Below are 14,977 nucleotides of genomic sequence, written 5' to 3'. Positions count from 1 at the left end.
GAGCAGGACCGTCCAGCCAATGTGCTGGGGCACCCTGCGATCCCCCCTGCAACCAGGAGCAGCTGCAGCAAGGGGACGGCTTGGCAGCCCTGTCACTCGAGGGCTGTGTCGGGCGCCACAGCCGGGCACCACTGCATCGGAGGGCGTTATGCCCGCTGTGCCCAGGCGCAGCAGACAGCGCATAGAGTGGGCTGATGGGAAAGGCGCCCGGAGTGGGTGAAGCACGGGGCGCAGTAAAGGAAGCTACACGTAGACACACGCTGGTCCCTGGCGGTGCTAAGCCAGGCAGTGAGGTGGCAGGCCCCACATGTGCAGAGATGCCATCTCTTGAACGGGGCTTGGCCGGGCTGAGTCCGTAAAGCTGTAACAAATTAACACGGGGGACTTTCAATGGTTTGCAAAGTGGGGGCTGGCTGGCCATGCCGTCGCACCGCGGGGCATGTTTGCAGGCCATGATTTCCGCAGCTGCTCTATGGAGGAGCGTCACCAGCCGGTGGAGAACATCCCTGGCGGGTGTGGGGGTTGTGCCACCAGGATCTGCCTTCTCCAGCCCCTGCAGGCAGGGGCTCTGTGTGCACCGTAGCTCGGAGATCCTGCCGCATGCATCCCAGTGCAGCTCCCTCACATTTAAAATCATAGATAGATCATTAGGGTTGTAAGGGACCTCAAGAGATCATCTAGTCCAACACCCTGCTCAAGCAGGACCAATCCCCAAATGGCTGTCTCAAGGAATGAACTCACAACCCTGGATTTAGCAGGCCAATGCTCAAACCACCAAGCTATCCCTCCCCCTTGCCCCCCAGACTCCATTGCATTGCCCAGCTAGGCCAGCCCCCCCACATTCCCCTGCGTCCCGCACCTTTGGGGTGCATGGTGCCACTGGCTTCGCTGCCTGCCCCTGCTGGACAGTGTGGAAGATGTCCCCTGGCCGCAGCTCTGGTCCCCACCATTGTGGGGGGCGTGTGGCATACGGGATATTTCCCTGAGTCTGGGTCAGGTGATTCTGCATTGAACCTAAGAACGTCTGTGCTGAGTCAGACCAATAGGCCCATCCCAGGGCGGCCTGGCCCTTTAATGGGAAATGGGGCTTGTCAACTGGAAAATGAAGGTGGGATTCAGCCAGGCTGCAAGGATCAGCAGGGGGGAAGCTAGGGAAAGAAACTCAGCAAAGGGCTGGATGGGAAAACTGCTGAGAACCCCAAGGCCCTTGCAGCAGGCCCAAGGGGACGGCGGGGGCTGCAGAGGGGGGTTTCCTGCCAAGCTGTCTGAGCCAGAGAGGAGACAACCAGGGAGAGCTTTAGCTTTGGAGCAGGGTGGGGGGAAGGAGCGATGGCTGGACGAAGGGCTGCGTGAGCTGAGTATGGAGTTTGTGTTAACGACCCCTCCCCGCACTGGAGTGTTAGCCGTGGGAGAAAGCCCCAGTGGTTTAGTTCTGGGAATTTCTGAAGGAAGCTGAGGCTGGGGCTGCTGCAGCGCCTTCCCTGGCTACGAGAGGGTAGTGACCCTGTTACAGGGCCCATCTAGCCTGGGACACCCCCTCCCTCAGATCACACCGCTGGAAAATCCAGGGGCAGGAAATACTTTTTTCTGCTGCCCAGGAAGGCTGAGCTGCTGATGGCACCATGTCCAAAACACTGAACTAGAAACGCATCTTGCAGGTCTGCTGCCATGTGGGGATGGGAGGGGCGTGGAGGGAATCCTGTAGCATCACAGCTGCCCCCTCCCAGGTTGGGTGCTGGGCACCCCCTTAGCATCACAGCTCCTCTCCCAAACATGGAGTTTGGGGAGGGGGATCCATTTGGCTTCATGGCCCCTTCCCACACACTGTGTACTAGCCACCAGCCAGCCAATTTCAGGGGGCCGCTGGACAGGTCTCTCAGAGGGATGCTGAGAGGTACAGAGAGGCACCTGTGTACATGTGCGCACGCACACACACTTACACACACACACACATCTCTCACAACGTGTACCAGACCTCATCCAGGGCACTAACTCTTCCAGTTACGACTCTTTGGAGGTGTGGAGGTAGATGGGAAATCGCTGTGCTCTTGAAGAAACTCAAACAGAAAAATGAGACCCTATCACCCGTGGGTGAACACTTCACAGTGTGATCACTCCATTGCTCCCCTCCCAGTCCTCATCCTGCCAGGAAACCTGCCCAACACCTGGGAGCTTAAATTCAGACCTTTGCTAGACACTGAACATCAGGGACTGAGCAGAGACCCTAGATTTGTGGCTTATTACAACAATCTGTAACCCACTGAACCAGCGGCTCTCAGCCTTTCCAGACGACTGCACCCCTTGCAGGGTCTGATTGGGCTTGTGTACCCGAGTTTCACCTCACTTAAAAACCACTTGCTTATACAATCAGACATAAAAATACCAGAATGTCGCAGCCCTCGATTACTGAACAGTTGCTGGCTTTCTCATTCTTACCATATCGTTATAAACTAAACCCACTGGACTATCAATATTGTACTTACATTTCAGTGTATAGTCTATAGAGCAGTAGAAACAAGTCCTTGTGTGTATGAAATGTTAGTGTGTCCTGGCTTGGCTAGTGCTTTTTATGTCGCCTGTTGTAAAACTAGGCAAATCTCTAGATAAGTTGATCTGCCCCCTGGCAGACCTGAGAGTACCCCTGGCTGAGAACCATGGCAATAAACCCCATAAGTTGGGCCTGGGCGACGGGATGGATCACTCACTAATTGCCCTGTTCTGTTCATTCCCTCTGGGGCATCTGGCATTGGCCACTGTCTGAAGACGGGACATTGGGCTAGACAGACCGTTGGTCTGGTCCAGTCTGGTCGTTCTTATCTTCATGAAACTCCCTCCGGCTCCTTCCCCTGCTCCAAGGACTGGAGAGGTGTTAATGGCCACCTCACCTTGCATGATCCCTGGAATGTGTGTGACCCACTTCTGCTAAGCAAGCTGTCCCGCTTGCCTTTAGCCGTGATGCTCTGAGCACTTTCCCCAGATCTGGAGAAGAGGTCGGTGAAGGCTTGTGTCTCTCCCCGGAGATATTTCTCTCACCCACCTTGTGTGTCTGTACAGTAATAGTCTGGGACCATCTCCTCCCACCCCTACGCACACTTTCACCCTGCTGCCACTAGGTAGTAACCAGTTAGACTTTTGCTCCCATCTTCAGAGAAACCCCCCAGTGTGTTTGCATTCAGCAAAGCGGACGCTGGACCCCTGGGTCCTTTTCTGCCCATCTGCACTGGGAAGAGGTGAGGCCCGAGTGCACAGGGGCCATGACCCTAATGAACCTGGCACTGGACTCAGCTTCCCTCTAAGAGAAGGAAGCTTTTGTCCAGACCCAGGATCAGCCCCGGAGCTCAATTCCCTGACGCCTGTGACAATGCCACCCCTCTGCGCCTCTTTCCTTGGCAGGGCAGGGAGCCAGTGCAAAGCCGCTCAAAGGAAATGCTCTTTCATGCCATCTGCAAGGAGCCTGTGGAACTCCCTCCCACTGGATGGTGTGGGGCCTGAGGACCCAGTGAGAATCCGACAGGGCTTGGAAGTTTATACTGCTAAGGAGAAGGCCCAGAGGTTTTTGCCAGCAAAGAGATTTGAAAGAGTTAAAAATACCATGTGCTTTGGGGGTTTAAGGCCGGGTGTGAGGAGGAGACCTTGATGGGGGCACATTGTCCCATTCCTGCCTGCTTGCAGGGGACACACCTATCTCTGAAGAACCTTGGCCTGCCCCACCTTTCCCTGTGGTTGCTCCCCTTCCCCATGGTGATTGCAATCTCTCGTGGCTGGCATGGGCAGGTTGGCATGTCCCATACCACCTGTGGCCCTGCCTGCCGATCCTGTTTGTTCCAGCCCTGGCCATTGCGACACCGCGAAACAAGAGGCGACCAAGCAGATCCCAAACCCTGGGGCAGTGCCGCTGACTGTGCCAGGCCCTGCCCGTCCCTCCCACTCTTGGCTCAGCAGCTGGATCCAGTCCCTGCCAGGCAGCCAAGAGGGGTTGTGCAAAGCCTTTGAGCCTGATCTGAATTAGCTGAGTCCTTGAGTGTCCTCTAGTCCCATGTAAAGACCTGGGGGAGGTGGGTACTTAGCGCCAGTGACCCCCCACTGCTCCACCCTGGCCTGGCTACTGTGCTAGGCTAGACTCCAGCTCCAATCCCTCCCTCCCACACCTGGATCACCTGCCCGACTGGGTACACACCTGCCCAAAGTCAGCGGCAAGGTGACTCTGTCTGCTGGGGCCAGGAGGTACCTTCCCCGGGTCCAGGAGGTGGGAGGGGAGCCAGGGAAACAGAAGTGTTAAAAGGGAGGGCAGAATCTGTGGGTGCGGGGAGATACATTGACATTCTGCCCCCCCCAAGGCTACTGTAGATCCACTACTCACCCCTGCAAGGGATTGTGGGAGCAGGGTCTCCGCCCCCCCATTCCAAACTTGAGGAGCTCTTCTGTCTTAGAGGGCTCACAGATTTGCCTGGATGTGGGTCATGGCTCCCAGTATTCCAAAGAGAGCACCCCATATTCCCTGGGGGATCCCAAAGTTAGCCATTCCCCTTTTATGCTCTCCTGCTTTGGTGGGATCCCTGCCGAACCTCCCCCCTGCCCCTACCATTTCCATTCCCAGCAGTGACCTTCCCACTTTTCTCTTAGGAGGCAATGGGGGAACCTGTCAACCGGGGTGGGTTTGGGCTCTCTTCCTCCCCAGGTGGCTGAGATGCAGCATCCTTGTTTGACTGGCATGGATGGCCCAATCCCACCGGCCCCTAACCAAGAGCGAGACCAACGTTGTGCCCGGCCCTGCACAGACCCCACCTGAAATCAGGGCCCCACTGTGCCAAGCGCTGCACAGACCTCAACCTCAACTGAGATCAGGGCCCCCACTGTGCCAGATGCTGCCTAGATCCCAACCGAGATCAGGGCCTCATCGTGCCGGGCGCTGTCCAGACCCCCACCGAGATCAAGGCCCCGTCGTGCTGGGCGCTGCCCAGACCCCAACCGATATCAGGGCCCCGTTGTTCCAGGGACTGCACAGGCATTTAGTGAGAACTGGTGCTGCAGAGCTAACAATCCAAACTGACATGGCAGATGAAGGCGGGATTGTTCTTCCCATGGTAAATATGGGGAAACTGAGGCCCAGAGCCACGATGTGACATACCCCATGTCACGCAGAACTGGAAATAGAACCCAGGTATCCTGCATCCCAGCTGAGCTCCGAAACCGCAGAATGATCCATCCGCCTTCACCAGGCAGTCCCCCTCCCAGCGCAGCCTTTGCCTGTGTGTGCTATCTGTGGGTCAAGTACCCATACCACAGTCATCTCCCAGCCGCCAAGGCCTCTCCCTGTGCGTGGGGAAGGGGAGGGTGATTGGAAAGCTGCCCCAGGAGTCAGAGATTGTGAATTCCTGCCCCCTAGGCTGAGACCAGACAACTTGGCACATGTAACCCGCACTCAGCCAGGTGAGCTATGCGGAGACACCGGCCCGGGGACCAGCAGCGGCATTTGCAGAGCTGGGCAGCTGCTTAGAGGTCCTCCCAGAAGGGTTGAGAATGAAGGGAGCTCCTGGCTACTCCAGCCCCTACCGCTGCCAGCAGGGGGTGCTGCGGGGAGCGGGGCAGGTGCGCTGGCTGTAGGGGCCGATCCCGGCAGGGGGCGCTGCGGGGAGCGGGGCAGGTGCGCTGGCTATAGGGGCCGATCCCGGCAGGGGGCGTTGCGGGGAGCGGGGCAGGTGCGCTGGCTATAGGGGCCGATCCCGGCAGGGGGCGCTGCGGGAAGCGGGGCAGGTGCGCTGGCTGTAGGGGCCGATCCCGGCAGGGGGCGCTGCGGGGAGCGGGGCAGGTGCGCTGGCTATAGGGGCCGATCCCGGCAGGGGGCGCTGCGGGAAGCGGGGCAGGTGCGCTGGCTGGGGGACGGGTCCCGGCAGGGTGCGCTGCGGGGAGCGGGGCAGGTGCGCTGGCTGTAGGGGCCGATCCCGGCAGGGGGCGCTGCGGGGAGCGGGGCAGGTGCGCTGGCTGTAGGGGCCGATTCCGGCAGGGGGCGCTGCGGGGAGCGGGGCAGGTGCGCTGACTGGGGGACGGGTCCCGGCAGGGGGCGCTGCGGGAAGCGGGGCAGGTGCGCTGGCTGTAGGGGCCGATCCCGGCAGGGGGCGCTGCGGGGAGCGGGGCAGGTGCACTGGCTGGGGGAGGGGTCCCGGCAGGGGGCGCTGCGGGGAGCGGGGCAGGTGCGCTGGGTGTCGAGTCCCGACAGGGGGCGCTGCGGGGAGAGGGGCAGGTGCTCTGGGGGTCGAGTCCCGGCAGGGGGCGCTGCGGGGAGCGGGGCAGGTGCGCTGGCTGGGGGACGGGTCCCGGCAGGGGGCGCTGCGGGGAGCGGGGCAGGTGCGCTGGCTGTAGGGGCCGATCCCGGCAGGGGGCGCTGCGGGGAGCGGGGCAGGTGCGCTGGCTGTAGGGGCCGATCCCGGCAGGGGGCGCTGCGGGGAGCGGGGCAGGTGCGCTGGCTGGGGGACGGGTCCCGGCAGGGGGCGCTGCGGGAAGCGGGGCAGGTGCGCTGGCTGTAGGGGCCGATCCCGGCAGGGGGCGCTGCGGGGAGCGGGGCAGGTGCGCTGGGTGTCGAGTCCCGACAGGGGGCGCTGCGGGGAGAGGGGCAGGTGCGCTGGGGGTCGGGTCCCGGCAGGGGGCGCTGCGGGGAGCGGGGCAGGTGCGCTGGCTATAGGGGCCGATCCCGGCAGGGGACGCTGCGGGAAGCGGGGCAGGTGCGCTGGCTGTAGGGGCCGATCCCGGCAGGGGGCGCTGCGGGAAGCGGGGCAGGTGCGCTGGCTGTAGGGGCCGATCCCGGCAGGGGGCGCTGCGGAGAGCGGGGCAGGTGCGCTGGCTGTAGGGGCCGATCCCGGCAGGGGGCGCTGCGGGAAGCGGGGCAGGTGCGCTGGCTGTAGGGGCCGGTCCCGGCAGGGGGCGCTGCGGGGAGCGGGGCAGGTGCGCTGGCTATAGGGGCCGATCCCGGCAGGGGGCGCTGCGGGAAGCGGGGCAGGTGCGCTGGCTGTAGGGGCCGATCCCGGCAGGGGGCGCTGCGGGAAGCGGGGCAGGTGCGCTGGCTGTAGGGGCCGATCCCGGCAGGGGGCGCTGCGGGAAGCGGGGCAGGTGCGCTGGCTGTAGGGGCCGGTCCCGGCAGGGGGCGCTGCGGGAAGCGGGGCAGGTGCGCTGGCTGTAGGGGCCGATCCCGGCAGGGGGCGCTGCGGGGAGCGGGGCAGGTGCGCTGGCTGTAGGGGCCGATCCCGGCAGGGGGCGCTGCGGGGAGCGGGGCAGGTGCGCTCCCACCTTTCCAGGCGCTGGCCCGGGTTAATGGTTAATAGCCCCCGTGTGTGCTCAGCGCCTGGGGCCGCGCTCGCCACGGGCAGCTCCGGGCCTGGGACGTCCCGGGCTGCGCCGGCCGGAGATTAGCAGAGCGCGTCTCATTGGCTCAGCGGGCGGGATAAATCGCAGGGCCCGCAGGGCCCGGGCACCTTCCTGCTGCAGCCGCCCAGGGGCTGCGCGGCTCGGGCCAGGTGCGCAGCGACGGGCCTGCACTGGGAAACGGGGACCCCCCCCGGACTCGGAGAAACGTGAGTGAGGGGCGCCGGGTCCAGCTGGGGGGGTCAGCAAGCCAGGGAGGGAGGGGCCAGGAGTGAATCCCCTCTGCTGGGGGGGGCTGGGCAGGCTGATGCGTGGAGGGGGGTCCTGAGCCAGATGTAAAGGGGGAGGAAACTGCTGGTACCCCGGAGCTGTCCTGATCTGGGAGGCATTTAAGAGGGGGGGGCACTATATGAATATCCCTCGATATTGCCCCCCCCCGCTCTGGCTCAGCGGGTTAGTCCTATGCAACTCCGTGCACATCTGTCGCGTGCCTGGGGGCGAGACACTGCCCCCCCCCACTGCTCTGTAGTCCCCCAGGAGCTGTCGCTCAGGTGGGTGCAGAGGGGGAGGGGAAAGCCCGCTGCCTCTCCTTGCCCTGAAGTGATTGTCCGCAGGGGGCAGCTGGGCAGGGGGTGACAGGCACCATCCTGCCCTGGGGCTGTGGTGATCAGAGCTCGCCAGCTGCCCCGACACCACTGGTGATGGGCGCAGGGATCCTGTTCTGCCCCCCACAATGTGGAGCTGGTGTCTGTGCCCCCCCCCAGCCAGTTCCTCTTGCCCTTCTGGGGGCCTGGTAATTAAAGCTAGAAGGACGCCCCCCTCCCCCCGTGATGCCTGGGGGAGCCGTTCACATTGGTACCAGGCAGGCGCCAGCAGCGTGCACCCTCGTGTCATGAGCCTCCGTCCTCAGGGTGACCCTGGCAAAGTGGAAAATCAGCGGCTGAAGGAGTAGTTTGAGAGCCTCGGGTTTCTCACGTCACCCACCACGTTTACACCCTTTGAGCTGCCCCTCCCGGGCTCTGCTGCCCTCTGACCCCAAACCCCTGAGGCTGCCCCCGAAATCAAATCTCCCCTCTCCCACCCTGGGGTGCTCTGGCGAGGGGCAGCCCCAGGCACTCACCCTGGCATCTCTTCCTGCCCTAGGTTTTGCTGGAGAGCCCTGGCCTGGCCCTGATGGCGACGGAGACCATGTCACTGCCACCCTCTGCCCCAGGGGGGTGCCAGCAGGATGCCCTTGCTGGCCCATGCACAGACGGGGAGGGCATGGATGTCCCCGGGAAGGGGCACAGGCCAGGGGAAGGCGGCACTGACCCCATCATCACACAAAAGAGGGAGCCTGGGGTGCCTGAGCCCCCTGACGCCACTAGCCAGGACGAGGCACCAATACACGGACAGTCCCCTGCTGCCCCAGGGGAGGGGGGCAGCCAGGCAGATCACCGCGGTGCCTGCCCTGCTCCCACGGCACAGCCAGACCCCGCTGACACCCCAGGCCGGCCAGCCTGCATAGGGGAGGGCAGCAATGGTGACATCCTTGGTGACCCCCATGGTGCCACCCCCTCCTTGGAGCCACCTCAAGCTGCCAATGCCGTCTGCCAAGCGAACCCCGGGGAGCCAAAGCTGAGTGCCGGCTTCGAGCAGGGATGCCAGGAGAGCGCTGAGGTGGCGGGCACAGAGACAGGTGGGGAGAAGGTGCCCGGCCCACCCGGGGACAAGTCACTGGCCAGCGGCCCAGGATCGGAGCAGCTGGCGGACGAGTCTGAAAAGGATCCCCAGCCAGCTGGGGAAGAGGGACCCCTGGCACTGGGCAGCGCTCGTGCCCAGGGGGGCCGGGATGCCAGCTGTCCACTCGAGCCGGATGGCACGCCGGTGCCAGGGGGACCCCTGCTGGCACCAGGGGACCTTGCCCCTTGCAGCCAGCAGGGGGCAGCAGGTGCCAGCCCTGAGGCAGTCGTGCCAAGGTCTCCCGTGGCAACTGGTGACTCCTCTGGGCCTGCCCACCTGGTGTGCGACAGCAGCTGGGAGCCGGGGGGCGGGGAAGGCTGGAGGGAGGGACCAGCTGGCAGCTCGGCAGGTGGAGCCGGCGACAACAATAAACCCCGGGGTGAGGTCGGAACCGGGACTGTGCTGGAATCTGAGCCGAGCGAGGTGCCACCCAGCGCTGCTGGGCCCCGAGAGACCTCGCCCGGGGGAGACGGCGCCAGGGAGCCAGACGGCGCCGCAGGTCCAGCTGGTGCTGAAGTTCCGGGCCGTGCTGCGGTTCCAGCTGGTGTCAGGGATCTGACCGCTACTAAAGATCCAGCCGGTCCGCGAGAGACAGCCAGTGCCACAGATCCAACCGGTGAAAATCCAGCTGCTCCCAGCGATCTGGGCAGTGCCACAGCTCCAGCCGGTGCCGACGCACCGACCAGTGCCGGGGACCCAGCTGGGGCCAAAGATCCAGGAGCTGCCTCGGAGCAGGAGAACATGGAGAATGGGGACCTCTCCAGTGACGGCGAAACCTCTCCGGCCCTTAAGCCAGGTGGGGAGACCCCCATCGAGCGGGAGATCCGGCTGCACCAGGAGAGGGAGGAGACCCTGAGGCGGCAGCGGGGCATGGCCAGCCCGCGGAGCACCCAGGAGTACGTGGAGGTGCGGATGAAGCCCATCTTGAGCCAGGCCCAGCTGCCTGCCCAGCTGCCCAAGGACAAGGAGCGCCAGTGGGCCGGGGCCCAGATGCAGCGGGAGATCCAGCGGGAGAGGCTCCGCGAGGAAGACCTGATGCATATGGGCCAGGTGCGGGGCACCTACGACCGGGGCACCCCCCAGGAGCTGCAGGAGAAGAAGATGCTCTTCGAGCACCAGCCCAGCCCCGAGCCCCCTTTCCCCAGGAAGCCGGCGAGGGTCGCCTGCAGCAGCAGTGCTGAGACCCCCTTGGATCAGGGCCCCCGGGGTCCATCCTTCACCGAGGCTAACAGCCAGGCCAAGGTGGTCATCCTGGAGCCCAGCACCCTGCTGCGCCCCAGCCCCGGCCGCCAGCCCCCCCTGGAGCAGACCCAAGGCAGCCCCTTCTTCAGACTGCGCTCCAGGAGCCCCCAGTCCCGGCTGGAGCTCGAGGTGCAGGAGGCCCAGAAGAGGGAAGAGGAGCTGCAGAAGCAGAGGCACTGTCTATATGGCTGGGTCTTGCCTCGGGATGCCCAGAGGGCGACCGACGGTCAGGAGCCGCGCCGCAGTCAGCCAGGTAAGGGGGGCGCGCCCCGGGGGCTGCACAAACTGGGTCTAGGGGCAGCTGGAGGAAACCAGTGCTGGTTAGAGCAGTGGGCCTAGGAGGCAGGACTCCTGGGTTCTTCCCCTGGAACCAGGTGGGAGCATTGATTAATACCTAGAACTGGGGTCTGGGAGTCAGGACACCTGGGTTCTCTTTCCAACTCCAGGAAGGAACAGGGCCTGGTGAGAGCCAGGACTCCTGGGTTCTGTGGCCAGCTGTCACTGACTCCCTGTGCAACAGGCACTCTGTGCCTCGGTTTCCCCATCCGTAACATGGAGCTAATGACACTGACCATCGATGAGAGACGCTGGGGCTCGGTACCATTCCAGCCCAGCCGCCGGCTGTGCCCGGGAGCTGTTCCCATGGGATGAGTGCAGTGGGACCCTCTTCCTGGGGCCTCACGATTGACATCGCACTTGTGCCCAGTGAGTGTTGCCAATGGGCCTGTAGGGCCGTCCAGATAGTGGAAGTAACGGGCACCTAGATTTGCTCTCCTGCTGCTTCTCACAAGGCTCCCATGGGGCAGAAGCGGGGCTGGCAAGACAGCGACCCCTGGGGCAAGACACACCGGCCATGCCGGAGCCGGGCAGGGCCTGGAAGAAGCAGGTGATCTAGGTGTGTGTGTGTGTGTGTGTGCAGAGAGGCTTTAGGGGTGCAGGAGGCAGGGGGGTGTCCAGGGGACCCTGGAGGGCTGTAGAGAGACAGGTGCCTCCCACATGGAGGTGAGGGGAGGGCTTTACCTCCCCTAAAACGCTCTCTGCCTGTCTCAGCAGCACCTCCGTGAGTGCACCCGTCCGTGTGTCCGTCCCATGCATGCCACGCTCTCGGCATGAGCGGGGCACGTCCCAGGGCCAGGGCTGAGGAGTCTCTAGCTGTTCCTGGGGAGAGAGGGAGGGGATCCCCAGGCCAGGCCCGGCTTCCCATCTCCAGCCAAACCAGGAGCTGCACCTGGGACGCTGGTGTGTGTACCCAGGGAGCGGTGGCTGCGGCAGGGCGGGGCGCCGGGCCGACCTTTGGCTAGAAGGAAAGGGAAAGCCGCTCAGCGGTGTTGGGAAGGGGGCAGGCTGGCAGGGCTGTGGCCGGGGCCCAGGGGGAGCCAAGAGCAGGGCCAGCCTGCGGTTTCAGAGCTGGGCTTTGGCCTGTTTCTGGGGATCAGGCCCCGCTGTACGGTCGTGAGCTGAGTGATCAGTATTTCACCCAGATACCCCAATCAAGATGAGGAAACCCCCTCACACACACACTGTGCTGGGTGCTGCATGCCCCCCTCCGAACTGAGACTTGGCCCCCTTTGTCCCAGGTGCTGCATGGATCCTGACCCAGAACAGGGCTGCATTGTGCCGGTGCAGCACAGACATCCCTCTCCCCAAAAAACATCCAGGCCCCACTGTGCCAGGGACTGCGCAGACACCTAATGAGAGCCAGTCCCTGCCCCACAGGGCTCAGTCTAAAGAGACACAGGGAGGGAGGGGAAACTGAGGCCCAAAGGGCAGAAGTGGGTCATTGGCAGAGCTGGGAACAGAACCCAGGTATCCTGAATGCTGGCCCAGTGCCCTAGCCTACGTGCATGCATCCTCCTCTTGCCCCTGGGGCAGGATGAATCCCCCAACCCGGGTGCTGGGATGGATGGTGTGAGGTGGGGGACAGGGAAACTGAGGCTGAGTCTCAGAGGGGCAGGCAGTGTTTCTTGAGGGCAGGGGGAGATGTATTAGGGTACAGAATCTGGGGGGTGGGAGCCTGGCAAAGCCCCCAGAAGGAGGCAATGGGAGCCCGCGGAACCTGACCCACTGTCCTCCCTCTCGTTGCAGAGAGACTGTCCTGCGGGAAGCTCGATGTGACCTGGCCTCCCCCAGCCCTGTCGGAGAGCCCCCAAGAGAATGGGCTGGACCAGGTAACCACCCCCTTTCCCCCCTAGGGCACAGCCAGGCCCGGCCCTGTGCCAGGCGATGACCCCTGGGGGCCGTGCTCTGCCATCGACGGGCATCAACACCCATGAACACATGTGTGAAGGTGGCAACATGGGGAAGTGCCCAGAGGCGCACACAGCATGGAACCTGCCTGGCCACAGACACATGCTCCAACATGCAGTTACACGCAAGAGCCCAGATCCGTTGCTACTCCTTGAGGAGCCCTGGTGAGGGGCGGGGGGGGGGCATTCAGTCAAAGTGTCCTGACTCCTGCAAGCTGCATGCATGCAGCCACACACGGGCTGACATACGGTAACAGCCGTGAGCCCCTCCTGCACGCTCAACTGCACACTTGAATACAATGTGCAGCGGGGGCATTCGTGCATCCACAACCACAGAGCCCAGCACACGTACACACATGAATCCACCCGGGAGTGCTGTGCCCATACATAGAACACAGAGACGCACAAACCCACACGGACTCAAAACACACACGAGCCTGCACCTGCTCCTCCTCACACGGACGCCTGCCCACGTTCACACAATATTCACAACAGACATGCCTGGGGACCCACACAACCATCATCCCCTGGTGCCCGGGTCCCTTTCCTCCTCTAGTGGCTGCTTCAGAAACGACAACAGCCTGGGTCCCCCAGCAGCCCCTTGCGGTGGAGGCTCAAGGGTTCGATCTCCGCCATGGGAATGGAGTCCTTGTTCGTTCCAGAGCTGCCCCTGCAGTGGGAACATGGACACGTGGCCTGCCTTGCCTCAGGGAAAGGCCTCTCCCCTTTTGCCATGTATTTGCTAGATCTCTGCCTTTGTTGTCCTCAGTGGCTTACGCTGTCCCATCTCTGCCCCAGGTGGAGAAAAGCCCCCGGAGCCTTCGCCAGAAAAGTGCCTTAATCCAGCGCTGGGAGTCAGGAGCTGTCAGCAACCAGGAGAGCTGGGAGTAGGGAGCAGCGCTGAGGAGGGAAGGGAGAGAAAATGGAGGGAGTGGGGGATATCCCAGCATCTCGCATCCTTCTCCAGAACCTACCCCCCACTTGATCCTTCCAGGATCCCACTGCTGGAACCACCGTGTACCCTTCCTACCCACCTGATTGGACAAAGCTTTAATGCATGTGACCACCCAGGCTGCTTTGATTGGGTGATGAACTACTTCGCTTCACCTCCTTCCACCCCAGCTTTCTCCATGGACCAATCAGGAGAGACCTAGGTGAAACACATTGTAGTTGATTATTTTTTAGAGCAAGCCAAATCCCAAATTAAAGGGATTTTGGATCCATGGAAGGATGAGGCCTTTAATACTCCGGACTAGGCACTGATCTGAGCTATCCCAGTGTGACTCCAGAATCACTCAAAGGGGGTGACTCCAGAGTCACACCAGTATAAAGGCAATCAGAACCAGGTTCTCTACTGTACGTAAAATGCATGGATCAGAATCTCCATCACTTTGAACTCTGGGTTGGGTGGGATTACTATTAGTGTGGCCTTGGGACACCTGGTTCTAGACCCAGCTGTGCCACTGATTTCCTACATGTCCTTGTCCAAGTCACTTCACCGTTCTGTGCCTCAGTTTCTCTATCTTTTAAATAGTGGGATGACGACGCATCCCGTGGCAGAAATCATGAACATTTGGCCAAAGCACTAGTATTACTTTGATCCCAAACGTATTAACCCTCAAATGGTCTCCTCCCCGGAAACAGTTGCTTCTGAAACAAGCCGACAGAGTAGATTGTGCTCAGGCATGAAATCATCTTGGGAAGAAGCTACGGGGCGTTTTAAGCGAAAAGGGTTTAAGAAAAACAATCAATAAACGAAAGCAAAAGCACCAAGTGACTCGACTTATTGCCACCACGATTCAAAGTGGAGTAACGCAAAGGCGGTTGAGTGTGCGGCCACAGCAGGGCCACCCTGTCGGCTTCATCAACAGTAATCAAATTAATTAGGTTTTATGTGACGACTCTGCCTGAGCCAGCTCACAAGTTGCGAAACTCCCAGTGATTTCCATGGGAGTTTTGCCTGAGTGACGACAGACCGGATCAAGAGGAGGGGCTGGCTGGGGTAGGATGGAGAGCTGGGAGGCCCCATAGCAGAGGTTACTCTGGGAATTCACCACTATAGAGGCCTGGAGAGCAGCCTGTGCTGCTATAAAATAGAGCCGCTCCAAGCTGCTCTAAGTGACGCAGACGTCAGGCAGCTGCAGCCACCTGGGATCTGTCGGGCCTAAAGGCCCAGCCAAGCCCCAGTTCGGTCAAGCCCAGGGATGTGCAGAGTTGGCAGCCTCCTCGGCTTGAGCAGCTATCACAGCAGGGTGTCATAGACGCCATCCACTGTGGCTCCGGCTGGCAGGCTGAGCTGCCATCAGCCTGGCCACACCTCAGCCCCCGAGCTGGAGTGCGTGGGCCCGTTTTCAATGGTTACAGTTCCCGTCCCTTTGTACATTTCACTGGGGATGGTATATGGAGCTAGA

General features: G+C 62.2%; 1 protein-coding gene across 1 annotated transcript; it reads left to right on the top strand.

The window, feature by feature from the left end:
* Positions 1-7,469: 7,469 nt before the first annotated feature.
* MISP3 (MISP family member 3) lies at positions 7,470-14,117 on the top strand. The gene is made up of 4 exons (XM_030546132.1): positions 7,470-7,565; positions 8,500-10,573; positions 12,406-12,488; positions 13,365-14,117. The coding sequence occupies exons 2-4, from the start codon at positions 8,530-8,532 to the stop codon at positions 13,455-13,457; spliced, it is 2,220 nt and encodes a 739-aa protein (XP_030401992.1). The 5' UTR covers positions 7,470-7,565; positions 8,500-8,529; the 3' UTR covers positions 13,458-14,117.
* Positions 14,118-14,977: the final 860 nt, after the last annotated feature.

This window comes from Gopherus evgoodei, unplaced genomic scaffold (assembly GCF_007399415.2).
Source record: "Gopherus evgoodei ecotype Sinaloan lineage unplaced genomic scaffold, rGopEvg1_v1.p scaffold_40_arrow_ctg1, whole genome shotgun sequence".
Taxonomy (NCBI): domain Eukaryota; kingdom Metazoa; phylum Chordata; order Testudines; family Testudinidae; genus Gopherus; species Gopherus evgoodei.
This window is presented reverse-complemented; position numbering and strand designations above follow the sequence as displayed.

Excerpts from the sequence above, each read along its gene's own strand:
- MISP3 (XM_030546132.1), top strand. The coding sequence starts at position 8,530 with ATGGCGACGGAGACCATGTCACTGCCACCCTCTGCCCCAGGGGGGTGC. Across the intron at positions 10,574-12,405 it reads GCCGCGCCGCAGTCAGCCAG|AGAGACTGTCCTGCGGGAAG; the intron begins GTAAGGGGGGCG and ends CTCTCGTTGCAG. Across the intron at positions 12,489-13,364 it reads AAGAGAATGGGCTGGACCAG|GTGGAGAAAAGCCCCCGGAG; the intron begins GTAACCACCCCC and ends TCTCTGCCCCAG.